At 41.2% G+C, this 13,813-nt stretch overlaps 2 protein-coding genes across 2 annotated transcripts; both read right to left on the reverse strand.

The window, feature by feature from the left end:
* Window positions 1-1,075: 1,075 nt before the first annotated feature.
* LOC124210762 (uncharacterized) lies at window positions 1,076-2,567 on the reverse strand. The gene is made up of 3 exons (XM_046609087.2): window positions 2,191-2,567; window positions 1,659-1,781; window positions 1,076-1,598 (listed from the first exon to the last, which is right to left on the reverse strand). Exons 1-3 carry the CDS (start codon window positions 2,346-2,348, stop codon window positions 1,418-1,420), a joined length of 462 nt encoding a protein of 153 aa, XP_046465043.1. The 5' UTR covers window positions 2,349-2,567; the 3' UTR covers window positions 1,076-1,417.
* An 8,835-nt stretch (window positions 2,568-11,402) lies between these two features.
* On the reverse strand, window positions 11,403-13,575 carry LOC138190909 (uncharacterized). Its single transcript, XM_069135634.1, has 3 exons — window positions 13,153-13,575; window positions 12,448-12,556; window positions 11,403-12,325 (listed from the first exon to the last, which is right to left on the reverse strand). Exons 1-3 carry the CDS (start codon window positions 13,408-13,410, stop codon window positions 12,219-12,221), a joined length of 474 nt encoding a protein of 157 aa, XP_068991735.1. The 5' UTR covers window positions 13,411-13,575; the 3' UTR covers window positions 11,403-12,218.
* Window positions 13,576-13,813: the final 238 nt, after the last annotated feature.

Genomic DNA, 13,813 nt, shown 5'->3' on the forward strand with positions numbered 1-13,813 from the left:
AGAGAAGTCTGTCTTGATCTCATCAAAAACTACCCGAAAGATAGAATTCACGTTTTCAAGGTCAATCGAGGTAAAAGTAATCCTGTAAGAATAAATACTGGTGTTCCACAAGGTTCCATTTTGAGACCACTGTTGTTTATCCTATACATCAATGACCTGCTAAAACTATATGATGAACTTGTAACTTTTGACAACTACTGTGATTGTGTTTCGGATAGTATCGATGTAAGGATAAATGGAACCTCTTTAAAAAGAGTTAACTTCAGTAAGTATTTAGGTGTCACATATACGATAGCAACATCAAGTGGGATATTCATGTGAATAATATAGTAAATAAAACTAAGCACTTAACGTACGTGTTTTATAGTCTTAGATGCATATTATCTGAGAAGCTACTCGTGCTATATTACGGTCTTTTTAGCAGCAATAGCGGTGTATGGGATCATTGAATGGGATGGTTTATAATGACTGCTTTTGAACCGCTGAGATGACTGCAAGAGTAAATATGTGATAATAAAGACTTGAGGAGAGATACGGAAATATCCAGCTACCTAAACATACGTTAAATATTGGGTAAAGAAGTTAGGTATACTATGCTAAAAAATACTTTAATACACTTTCTAATCATCTCAAAAATCTTGCCGTTGCTGAAAAGCAACTAAAAAATAAACTGAAGAAACATATCTGCAATATTGTGATATAGTTTACTATAATATATGGAGTGTTAATTTCTGTCTGTGTCTGTATATGATAATTTTGTGGAGTTGAGTAATAGACTAAAATTTTAATTTTTTTTTTTCTTTGAAATTGAAAATAAAGACTGTATAGTATGTAAACTGGTAATCAACTCTAAAATGTAACAAGCACAAACTTTTAGTTTCAAGACCATCCTATGTACGAGCATAACATGCCCCCCATAGGTCCTTCTATGTATACATTTGAAATGTATTGAAGGAAAAGTGGTTCATAAATGTTTAATGTTAAATATTTAAATAGAAGTTTAAAAAGAAAAGAAAAACTTAAAAGTAAAAAAGGGATACTAGATACATTCTTTATCCATTTAAAAAACAAAAGATGATTTCATGCCGTCACGCATTCAGTATATTCAGTATACATGTAATTATAATACATTGGAGAATGGGACAGGGTAATATAATGATTAGTCAACATTTTAGGAAATAAACTTAGTTTGTAATTAAAAATGATTCAGCGAAACGTTGTAACCATTAAAAAGATCATTCGCATCATTTACCAAACTATCTATATCAAACTTTCTACAAGATTCCATATAATTTTATTTCAAATATATGATAAACAAGTGTACTGTTTGTCCGTTTTACTTTTTGATTAGTCTTGTTCGATTACGGTGTCTATGACATATTTGGACAATGTTTTAAAGCATATTTACTATGTTTTCCTACTTTTTAGCCACCACCTGCGAGTCGACAAACTCCAGGTAGCTAGTTCCGATCTTGATAAATGCAATTCCAGAACCGATACCAGCGATAGTGTGAAGGGAAGAATTTGGTGGGATGATCGAGCGTAGGATAGACCACACTAGAACTGACCCAAAACTCAGCAGCACAGCTCCAGCAGCGCTAGGTCAGAAATGTAAGGTTACGTTCTGAAAAATTCTAATTAAAGACTGATGAACTTACCTGTATGCAATTTTGTTTGCTGGTGGAGCATTTTTTAAGTGTTCCCTGGTGTAAATGTAGGATCCGGTGCCTAGAAACGTGCTACCGAGTAGCAGGTTTGTTATATCCGTTGTTGGGAATATTCTGAAATAGAAAACGGTAATATGGAGTTTGGACTTCTCTAGGTGCAAATCAGTTGAGGTTAGAAAAACAGAACGGGTCGGTAAAAATATCGATCGAACGATGACCGAAACATGTGCGTTTCCGGATAAGGTTATATTTGCAGGAATGATGAAACTCTGCATCAGCCACGGGAATTCGTCGTCACTTTCCGCTGTTCTGTGACGTGGAATCGGTTATTGACAGGCACGTGACTAACGATTAGAAAGCGAACGAAAGTTCAGTAAGACGAATGACACGAAGAGGATTCGAAATTACTGTTTGTCCGGCTCAAGGGGCGACGTATTACATAATTTGACGCCGGTTATGAGACGCGGCGAGAGCGAAACTGGGCGGAATGAAATTTGACGAGGTCGGGTTTTGTTTCAATTACCTGACGATTAGACGTGGATTCATTACGTTGATTGACAGACCGGTATAAGAAACGGCACCGAGTGCCGGGACGTAGAACTTGGCAAGGCTGCATTTGGTTACCGGCTGTAAACCGAATTTTTCGAGCACTGAACCTTTCGAACTCCCTGTTGCAGCCATTTTGCTGATTCCCGTACAAGATCCCAATGCCTACTAACTGTACTGACTAACTAACCTCGTCGCCTTGCGTCGAATGACGATTGCGCACCGTCCAGAGAACAGACACTGTCCGAAGGCGAGAAACTGGTGTGGCGAACACGATCGAACTATCGGAGAACGCGCCGAGAACTAACAATAAAGTACCGAATTCTTCGGACCGACGATGAGGAGACGATCAGGTCGAAACTGGATGTACAAATGATGTAACATGGAAATTTCAAATGGTACATTTCCTCAGTAGCAGATTCCACGATTCGTGTTGTTCGGTTTTACTTATTTATAAGATGTACGGTACAAGTGGCACAAAATCATCGATGACTAACATGAGGCTCGGCGGCGACTTGAATTAGGTCAATATTCACGACGTGTCCACAGTCGATTTCCGCAAGATCTTGCGCTATCTTTGGTGCTACTTGGACAGAACTCCTATAAAATCGATTAATGAAAAGAGAGAATGTGAGATATACTGCAAATTGTCTCAAGAATAACTGTGTTGAAAAAAGAAGAGTTCACTGTTTGCATTTTTTTCGTGAGTTTTAAGTGAACTCGATGGAATGCGAAAACGATTGTTGCATCATGTCAGTACGTTTTGATCAGTTTTGATGCACGTAGAAATACATGAAATCTCGTACCTGTGCATGATACGATATGTATGCGTTGTATTCTTACTATTGTATGTATACTAGTTTCAAATAAATGAATAAATGTATATCTCCATGTTTTCTTGATATTTTTTCACCTATTCGTCCCACAGTATTTGTAATGTCTATTTCGCAATCCTCCAGGTTCAATTAGCCGTGAAAGGATCATACAACTCGAATCTCAGACTGAACATGTTTACCTCCAAGAAATAGTAAGGCTAACCCCTTTGCATTGTTGGCGAAAATTTTCGCGATTTTGAAAAGAGCTGGAATAAATTAATCGTAGCACTATTCCGACGTAATTTTGCGAGAGAAATCGATTGGGCGTAGTCCCAATACGCTGCGATCAACGCATCGAAAGTTACAGCCAAAAAACGAAAACCTGAATTTTCGACATTTTTCAGCAGGTGCTTCTTCCTTCGTCGTTTCTCTTCTGTTGATCCCACGCTCTTTTCGCTGCGTCTTCTGAGTTCCTTGGGGTCCAATTGGTCGGGAAAGAGTCATACGAATCAATTCTGAGACGAAAATTTTTTTGGTAAAAAAAAAAAGGAAGGTTAACCCCTTTGTATTTTTGGCGAAAATTTTCGCGATTTTGAAAAGTGCTGGAATCAATTCTTTCAGGCACTATTTCGACGTAATTTTGCGAGAGAAATCGATTGGGCGCAGTCCCAATACGCTGCAATCAACGCATCGAAAGTTACAGCCAAAAAACGAGATCCTGTATTTTTTGGCATTTTTCAGCAGGTGCTTTTTCGCTCGCCGTTTCTCTCCTGTTGGTCCTACGCTCTTTTCGCTGCGTTTCCTGAGTTCCTGAGGGTCCAATGAGTCAGGAAAGGGTCACACAAATCGAATCTGAGACCAAAAATTTTTTGCTTGAAAAATGAAAAAAAAGTAAGGCTAACGCCTTTATATTTTTGGCGAAAATTTTCACGATTTTGAAAAGTGCAGAAAAATGCTTTGTTGTCCGCGTCCTCCTCGACCTCCTCCGATCACCGCCAACCACCTCCAAATACCTCCTACGTTGACTGAAGCATATAAAGACAGTTGCCCTGATGAGCTTTGGTGTGACAACCGAAAATCGTCGTGCGCTTTCGCTCCCTGAGATGTTCCAACTGTAGAGTTGAGAACTTATTGCAGAACATCGGAGAGTTAACGATTTCGATATGATGCTGGCTGTATGCTGGGTGCACTCACTTTCCGAGTAACACAGTCTTCGCAATCATCATCCAACTGTCGCAGAACGGCAGCGTTATTAGCCGACCCGTTCACTGAAGAATATATCTTCAGTCAATGGCTGACCATCGAAGGGCCTGGCCGCTTCAGTCTGGAATCGGCAGGAGAGATAAAGTGCGTATTTCTTGTATGAAATGTGAAACCTAAAATCATTATGCATCATATCATATCATCGTACATCATACATCATACATCATACATCGTACATCATACATCATCATACATAGTATCAAAGTTCGAAACCAAAGTTTGGATGTCGGATGTTCAGAAAGTAACGTCACCAATTCAAAATCAGCTAGCCGAATTCCTCAGTCTGGAAACAACCGCGCAGTAGAGCGGACGTAGGAGGATCGCGCTCCGCAAATTTCGAATATCGGGTTCTCAACCTCCCGGATTCCGCGCTTCGGGTCCGCTACCTATTTCGAGTACCGGGTTCTCAACCTCCCGGATCCCGCGCTTCGGGTCAGCTACGCGGTGAAACTCGACTTCCAGGACACGCGCTCCGTAATTTCTTTACTCCAGGTCCGCTACCTGGTGAAACACGACTTTCAGGACACGCGCTCCGTAATTTCTTTACTCGAGGTCCGCTACCTGGTAAAACACGACTTTCAGGACACGCGCTCCGTAATTTCTTTACTCGAGGTCCGCTACCTGGTAAAACACGACTTTCAGGACACGCGCTCCGTAATTTTTGCGCTCAAGGTCCACTACCTGCAGGAACTCGACTTCCAGAACAAGCGCTCCGCAGTTTTGGCTGTCCAGGTACTTGACCTGATGACTTTTGACCTTCGGGAGTAATTTTGCGTAGTTCCGGCTGTACAGGTTCGCGACCTCGTGACTTTTGACCAAGCACTGTGTAGTTTCTGCGCGGGTCCGCTACGCGGTGAAACTCGACTTCCAGGATAAGCGCTCCGTGGTTCCTGGTTCATGTTTACAATAAATTATTTCAATTCGTTTTTCGCGCAAGCCGAAATTCAGCAGCTGTCAGTCCGCTAATAAAATTTCTCGACTTCCAGGATAAGCGCTCCGTGGTTCCTGGTTCATGTTTACAATAAATTATTTCAATTCGTTTTTCGCGCAAGCCGAAATTCAGCAGCTGTCAGTCCGCTAATAAAATTTCTCGACTTCCAGGATAAGCGCTCCGTGGTTCCTGGTTCATGTTTACAATAAATTATTTCACTTCGTTTTTCGCGCAAGCCGAAATTCAGCAGCTGTCAGTCCGCTAATAAAATTTCTCGACTTCCAGGATAAGCGCTCCGTGGTTCCTGGTTCATGTTTACAATAAATTATTTCACTTCGTTTTTCGCGCAAGCCGAAATTCAGCAGCTGTCAGTCCGCTAATAAAATTTCTCGACTTCCAGGATAAGCGCTCCGTGGTTCCTGGTTCATGTTTACAATAAATTATTTCAATTCGTTTTTCGCGCAAGCCGAAATTCAGCAGCTGTCAGTCCGCTAATAAAATTTCTCGACTTCCAGGATAAGCGCTCCGTGGTTCCTGGTTCATGTTTACAATAAATTATTTCAATTCGTTTTTCGCGCAAGCCGAAATTCAGTAGCTGTCAGTACGCTAATAAAATTTCTATTACTTTATAATCTTCTCATAATCTTCTGGGTAAAATACGTCGATAAAAAAATTATATTAAACCTTACACTTGAAGGTGTTCGGAGTTGGACGAGGAGGAGGACGAGGAAGACAAGGAGATGAAGGTGGACGAGGATTTGTGCTCGGTGAGTAAAACACTTTTATAATATTTGATGGAAATTGTAATTATATTTGATCCAAAATATTTCAAACTAGTCATGTTTACATTAAATTATTTCAATTCATTTTTCGCGCAAGCACATATTCAGTAGCTATGAATAAACTTATACAATTTATTATATTATTAAACAATTAATTAATTATATCAATCCGTATACAATATTTTTGATGTCTTCCTATACTGAAAATATTTACATTAAATTATTTCAATTCATTTTTCGCGCAAGCACATATTCAGTAGCTGTGAATAAGCTTATACAATTTATTATATTATTAAACAATTAATTATTTATATTAATCCTTATACAATATTTTTGATGTGTTCCTATACTGAAAATATTTACATTACATTATTTCAATTCATTTTTCGCGCAAGCACATATTCAGTAGCTATGAATAAGCTTATACAATTTATTATATTATTAAACAATTAATTATTTATATTAATCCTTATACAATATTTTTGATGTGTTCCTATACTGAAAATATTTACATTACATTATTTCAATTCATTTTTCGCGCAAGCACATATTCAGTAGCTATGAATAAGCTTATACAATTTATTATATTATTAAACAATTAATTAATTATATCAATCCTTATACAATATTTTTGATGTGTTCTCATACTGAAAATATTTATTACTATTCCAGGTACAACCCGAGGTGGTTGGCGGTGGTTGGAGGTGGTCGGAGGTGGACGAGGTGGACCAGGAGGAGGACGAGGACCAGGAGGAGGACGAGGTGGACGAGGAGGAGGCGGGGTGGGTCGTGGGAGAGGAGGGGCGGGGGAGGGGGACGGAAGGGGCAGAGGTGGGCGGGGAAGGGGGTGAGGTGGGAAGGGAAGGGGGAGGTGGGAGGGGGAGAGGGGAAGGGGGTGGGGGAGGGGAGGTGGGAGGGGGAGGTGGGAGATGGGAAGGGGGTGGGGAGGGGCGGGGGCGGGGTGGGGGGCGGCAGGGAGGGAGGGTGGGAGGGAGGGAGGGAGGGAAGGGCGGGAGGGAGGGAGTGTGGGGGGGCGGTTCTGCTCTATTAACTCCAACGGGTTCGCACTGACATCCCCCCCCCCCCCCGCCCACCCGCCCTTCCCTCCCTCCCCTCCCTCCCCTCCCTCCCTCCCTCCCTCCCTGCCGCCCGCCCACCCCGCCCCCGCCCCTCCCCACCCCCCTCCCCCTCTCCCCCTCCCACCTCCCCTCCCCCACCCCCACCCCCCTTCCCCCTCCCCCTCCCACCACCCCTCCCCCTTCCCCTCTCCCCCTCCCCCTCCCACCTTCCCCTTCCCTTCCCACCGCACCCCCTTCCCCGCCCACCTCTGCCCCTTCCGTCCCCCTCCCCCGCCCCTCCTCTCCCACGACCCACCCCGCCTCCTCCTCGTCCACCTCGTCCTCCTCCTGGTCCTCGTCCTCCTCCTGGTCCACCTCGTCCACCTCCGACCACCTCCAACCACCGCCAACCACCTCGGGTTGTACCTGGAATAGTAATAAATATTTTCAGTATGAGAACACATCAAAAATATTGTATAAGGATTGATATAATTAATTAATTGTTTAATAATATAATAAATTGTATAAGCTTATTCATAGCTACTGAATATGTGCTTGCGCGAAAAATGAATTGAAATAATGTAATGTAAATATTTTCAGTATAGGAACACATCAAAAATATTGTATAAGGATTAATATAAATAATTAATTGTTTAATAATATAATAAATTGTATAAGCTTATTCACAGCTACTGAATATGTGCTTGCGCGAAAAATGAATTGAAATAATTTAATGTAAATATTTTCAGTATAGGAAGACATCAAAAATATTGTATACGGATTGATATAATTAATTAATTGTTTAATAATATAATAAATTGTATAAGTTTATTCATAGCTACTGAATATGTGCTTGCGCGAAAAATGAATTGAAATAATTTAATGTAAACATGACTAGTTTGAAATATTTTGGATCAAATATAATTACAATTTCCATCAAATATTATAAAAGTGTTTTACTCACCGAGCACAAATCCTCGTCCACCTTCATCTCCTTGTCTTCCTCGTCCTCCTCCTCGTCCAACTCCGAACACCTTCAAGTGTAAGGTTTAATATAATTTTTTTATCGACGTATTTTACCCAGAAGATTATGAGAAGATTATAAAGTAATAGAAATTTTATTAGCGTACTGACAGCTGCTGAATTTCGGCTTGCGCGAAAAACGAAGTGAAATAATTTATTGTAAACATGAACCAGGAACCACGGAGCGCTTATCCTGGAAGTCGAGAAATTTTATTAGCGGACTGACAGCTGCTGAATTTCGGCTTGCGCGAAAAACGAAGTGAAATAATTTATTGTAAACATGAACCAGGAACCACGGAGCGCTTATCCTGGAAGTCGAGAAATTTTATTAGCGGACTGACAGCTGCTGAATTTCGGCTTGCGCGAAAAACGAATTGAAATAATTTATTGTAAACATGAACCAGGAACCACGGAGCGCTTATCCTGGAAGTCGAGAAATTTTATTAGCGGACTGACAGCTGCTGAATTTCGGCTTGCGCGAAAAACGAATTGAAATAATTTATTGTAAACATGAACCAGGAACCACGGAGCGCTTATCCTGGAAGTCGAGAAATTTTATTAGCGGACTGACAGCTGCTGAATTTCGGCTTGCGCGAAAAACGAATTGAAATAATTTATTGTAAACATGAACCAGGAACCACGGAGCGCTTATCCTGGAAGTCGAGAAATTTTATTAGCGGACTGACAGCTGCTGAATTTCGGCTTGCGCGAAAAACGAATTGAAATAATTTATTGTAAACATGAACCAGGAACCACGGAGCGCTTATCCTGGAAGTCGAGAAATTTTATTAGCGGACTGACAGCTGCTGAATTTCGGCTTGCGCGAAAAACGAATTGAAATAATTTATTGTAAACATGAACCAGGAACCACGGAGCGCTTATCCTGGAAGTCGAGAAATTTTATTAGCGGACTGACAGCTGCTGAATTTCGGCTTGCGCGAAAAACGAATTGAAATAATTTATTGTAAACATGAACCAGGAACCACGGAGCGCTTATCCTGGAAGTCGAGAAATTTTATTAGCGGACTGACAGCTGCTGAATTTCGGCTTGCGCGAAAAACGAATTGAAATAATTTATTGTAAACATGAACCAGGAACCACGGAGCGCTTATCCTGGAAGTCGAGAAATTTTATTAGCGGACTGACAGCTGCTGAATTTCGGCTTGCGCGAAAAACGAATTGAAATAATTTATTGTAAACATGAACCAGGAACCACGGAGCGCTTATCCTGGAAGTCGAGAAATTTTATTAGCGGACTGACAGCTGCTGAATTTCGGCTTGCGCGAAAAACGAATTGAAATAATTTATTGTAAACATGAACCAGGAACCACGGAGCGCTTATCCTGGAAGTCGAGTTTCACCGCGTAGCGGACCCGCGCAGAAACTACACAGTGCTTGGTCAAAAGTCACGAGGTCGCGAACCTGTACAGCCGGAACTACGCAAAATTACTCCCGAAGGTCAAAAGTCATCAGGTCAAGTACCTGGACAGCCAAAACTGCGGAGCGCTTGTTCTGGAAGTCGAGTTCCTGCAGGTAGTGGACCTTGAGCGCAAAAATTACGGAGCGCGTGTCCTGAAAGTCGTGTTTTACCAGGTAGCGGACCTCGAGTAAAGAAATTACGGAGCGCGTGTCCTGAAAGTCGTGTTTTACCAGGTAGCGGACCTCGAGTAAAGAAATTACGGAGCGCGTGTCCTGAAAGTCGTATTTTACCAGGTAGCGGACCTCGAGTAAAGAAATTACGGAGCGCGTGTCCTGAAAGTCGTGTTTTACCACGTAGCGGACCTGGAGTAAAGAAATTACGGAGCGCGTGTCCTGGAAGTCGAGTTTCACCGCGTAGCTGACCCGAAGCGCGGGATCCGGAAGGTTGAGAACCCGGTACTCGAAATAGGTAGCGGACCCGAAGCGCGGAATCCGGGAGGTTGAGAACCCGATACTCGAAATTTGCGGAGCGCGATCCTCCTACGTCCGCTCTACTGCGCGGTTGTTTCCAGACTGAGGAATTCGGCTAGCTGATTTTGAATTGGTGACGTTACTTTCTGAACATCCGACATCCAAACTTTGGTTTCGAACTTTGATACTATGTATGATGATGTATGATGTACGATGTATGATGTATGATGTATGATGTACGATGATATGATATGATGCATAATGATTTTAGGTTTCACATTTCATACAAGAAATACGCACTTTATCTCTCCTGCCGATTCCAGACTCAAGCGGCCAGGCCCTTCGATGGTCAGCCATTGACTGAAGATATATTCTTCAGTGAACGGGTCGGCTAATAACGCTGCCGTTCTGCGACAGTTGGATGATGAAAAATTTTGCTCGTATCTTTCAAATGTGTGTTAAAATACACTCGAAGTGTTAAGAAGCTTCGTTATTTCTCTCCCTATCACCTTCTTAGGTCTTTAAATCACTACGCAGCGTTAAATACTGTCTCATATACGAAGCATCCATTTCGTCTCGTTCAAAATTAGCGCATCCGTGATGTATTACAGTTACTCTGAATTTTTTTCCATCCGAATACTTTACGAAAAACAATTCTGCTCCTCCACCCAACGCAGATACTTCACTTGCGACCAGCTAAAACAGCGTTTCGATTCTATGCCTATGAAAATTCAAGATCGAGAGAGCAAATGAAAAGTTGTTGGAATAATTTTGAACATTAGTGTTATGGGATACATCGAGCGCGTGTCGAATAGAATCCCATTTCGAAATGAATAATTCTTCTTTTTTCATATCATAGCTAATCTAGTAATATAGTTAAATAGGATGGTTGGAGGTGTTCGGAAATGGTAGGAGGTGGTCGGCGCTGGCAGAAGGTGATAGGGGGTGGTCGAAAGTGGCCATTGATGGTCGGAGGTGGCAGGGGGAGGTAGGAGGTGTTCGAAAATGGTAGGACATTTCAAAAGTTAAAGTCGACGATGATCCGGTGCATCAATTTTATCGTTACAGATTTTCGTTTCCCACGAGGCATAGAGTATTCAACAACGATAATGCAGTCCTTAAAATTCATCATTCATCTCTTTCTGGAAAGCTAATTCGCAAGGCGTGGTATTCTAGATATGTCAAAACTAAGCTAGCGGCACGTGTTTGCATCATTAGAAAAATACCCGTACTCTACATACACTGTTTCTAATCTTTTGCTACATTTGGTTTAATCCCCATGCTTCCACAGCACGAATAGTCGGAAATGTTTTTCATTATCCATAATAAAATGAAAGAAGTAACAAAGCTTAAATTTATTGTTAAAGCTCTAATGAATACATCAAACTGCGGTCGAATTCATTTATTATTTGCACATGACCTCTGTATATTTGATAAATTATTCCTAAATACATTGAAACATACCTATGTATTTGTAATGAAATATCATGCAATGGGCTGTGTAAACTATAAACTATAATTTCTATCAAATTGCTGCTTTTATGTCAACAGGGCTTTGAGACTCAGTCAAGTTGGATCTCGATTTTTGCCATCGTATGTAGGACATTGGGTTGCAAGAACAAATGCGAATTACGAAAAACTCCGTATTAGAGATAAGGATATCTTAGTTCAAGTATACCTATACACAGAAATCCGTATGTGAATATACTAAAACCTCTGTGTTTATTGTAAAAATCTAGTTTTAAGCATGTGTATATATGTATATACACATGCATAAGTATACATATACATATACATATACATGTACATAAATAATTGCCAAGAAATCACAAACACTCACAACTTGTCGCAAATAGAGTAAAACATAAGGTTAATAATATACAAATTACACAAGCGCACCATAAAACGTGGCAAGGGTAATCCTAGTGTAGTGATTGTATAAACTGAAGAAATATACATTTACATATACATGATATAAATTAATAGACTAGAAAAGAGTATCTAGAGAGCTTATCTAATTCCGATCTTGTCACAATAGATCATTAACATAATCAATATACGGTTAAAGTTGTATTAGCTACATTCACTATTAGAGATAATATTTTTTATCCATTTTTATAGTTAGTTAATTTCTTTCAAAATCTTTAACATTACAGAAAGTAGGTACGTTGCCAGACCTTATATACCAACAATGAATATTCATGGAGGCTATATTCATAAATACTTACAAAAGTAAGCTAATATTAATAATAGTAATACTCAGCTATTAAAGTTTCGCTGAGCGCTCCGACCAAGGATTCCATTTCACCGAGAAACTCTGTTAATTGGCCAGTTGACAGCTGACGCAGTTCTGAAATCAATTGTCAACATGAAATTCCAACTTCAATCAAGACCGTGCAAACATAGATGTTTTGATACAAATGAAGACAAGGCGATATTAGTATACAAGTTAAAAAATTTTGATCTTATTACTTTCTTCGTAGAATGGTGATCCTAGAACCTCCTTACTTCTTTCCAAAGTTTCATCCACATCCAGTAGAGATCCTTCGGAGTCAGAAGACCGTTCCATTGACGGACTTTCCTGCAATGCGGAATATTAAAAATTAGTTATATCTTGCAATTACAACGTTGAAGAAAAAAGGTTTAAGATATAAACGCCAGTTAAGAAAGTTCCTGACTAAAATTACTCTGAGTAAATAATATGATTTAAAAACAGCAGAAAAAGGCGGCAGGGTGTGGTAGGAGGTGGACGGAGATGGTTGTGGTGTTTGGCGGGGGCAGGAGGGGGTAGGAAGTGTTTGGCGGTGGTTGGAAGTGAGCGGCGGTATTCGAGGAAGTCGAGGACGACGAGGACAACGAGGCGGCGGAGGAAGAAGAGGACGGGGACGAGGTGGACGAAGAGGACGAAGGTGGTCGGAGGTGGGAGGAGGTGGTTGACTACTTCTGATACTAATTCTTCTCCTGATCCTACACCTACTCTTGATCCTTCTCCTATTTGTACTTCTACTGCTACTCCTACTCCTACTCCTGATCCCACTTCTCATCCTACTCCTACTCCTACTACCACTCCTGATCCTATTCCTGATCCTACTCCTACTCCTCCTTCTGATCCTACTCCTATTCCTACTCCTGATCCTGATCCTACTTCATCAAATATTATAAAAATATTATTCTCACCGTGCACAAATCCTCGTCCTTCTCGTCCATCTTGTTCTTCTCGTCTTCCTCGTCCTCCGAGAGTCGAGTTTCACCAGGTAGTGGACCTGGAGCGCAGAAAAAACGGAGCGCTCGTTCCTGAAAGTCGAGTTTCACCAGGTAGTGGACCTGGAGCGCAGAAAATACGGAGCGCTTGTCCTGGAAGTCGAGTTGCACCGGAGCGCAGGAACCAGGAAGTAGAGAACCCGGTTCTCGAAATCTGCGGAGCGCGATTCTCATACGTCCGCTCTACTGCGCGGTTGTTTCCATACTGAGGAATTCGGCTAGCTGATATTTCGAGAAAAGAAATTTTGGGTGACGTCACTTTCTAAACATCCGAACGTCCAAACTCTGGTTTCGATCTCTCATACTATGTATGATGCATGATGTACAATATGACATGATGTATAATGAATTTCGCTTTTACATTTCAGACAAGAATTATGCACTTCATCTTTCCTGCCGATTCGAGACTCAAGTGACTAGGCCCTTCGATGGTCAGCCGTTGACTCAAGATATATTCTTCACTTAACGGGTCAGATAATAACGCTGCCGTTCCGCAACAGTTGGATGATACAATTTTTGCTCGCACCTTTCAAATGTGTATTAAAATACACTCGAAGTTTTAAGAAGCTTCGTTCTT

Source organism: Neodiprion pinetum, chromosome 1, assembly GCF_021155775.2.
Source record: "Neodiprion pinetum isolate iyNeoPine1 chromosome 1, iyNeoPine1.2, whole genome shotgun sequence".
In the NCBI taxonomy this organism is placed as follows: domain Eukaryota; kingdom Metazoa; phylum Arthropoda; class Insecta; order Hymenoptera; family Diprionidae; genus Neodiprion; species Neodiprion pinetum.

What these genes read in the sequence shown, in the direction of transcription:
- LOC124210762 (XM_046609087.2), bottom strand. Translation starts at nt 2,348, where the DNA reads ATGGCTGCAACAGGGAGTTCGAAAGGTTCAGTGCTCGAAAAATTCGGT. An exon ending in AATCCACGTCTAATCGTCAG is followed by an intron (nt 1,782 to 2,190) that starts GTAATTGAAACA and finishes TTTCTATTTCAG; the next exon opens with AATATTCCCAACAACGGATA. An exon ending in GCAAACAAAATTGCATACAG is followed by an intron (nt 1,599 to 1,658) that starts GTAAGTTCATCA and finishes TTTCTGACCTAG; the next exon opens with CGCTGCTGGAGCTGTGCTGC.
- LOC138190909 (XM_069135634.1), bottom strand. Translation starts at nt 13,410, where the DNA reads ATGAGAATCGCGCTCCGCAGATTTCGAGAACCGGGTTCTCTACTTCCT. An exon ending in AGGACGAGGATTTGTGCACG is followed by an intron (nt 12,557 to 13,152) that starts GTGAGAATAATA and finishes TCCGCATTGCAG; the next exon opens with GAAAGTCCGTCAATGGAACG. An exon ending in ATCACCATTCTACGAAGAAA is followed by an intron (nt 12,326 to 12,447) that starts GTAATAAGATCA and finishes AATTGATTTCAG; the next exon opens with AACTGCGTCAGCTGTCAACT.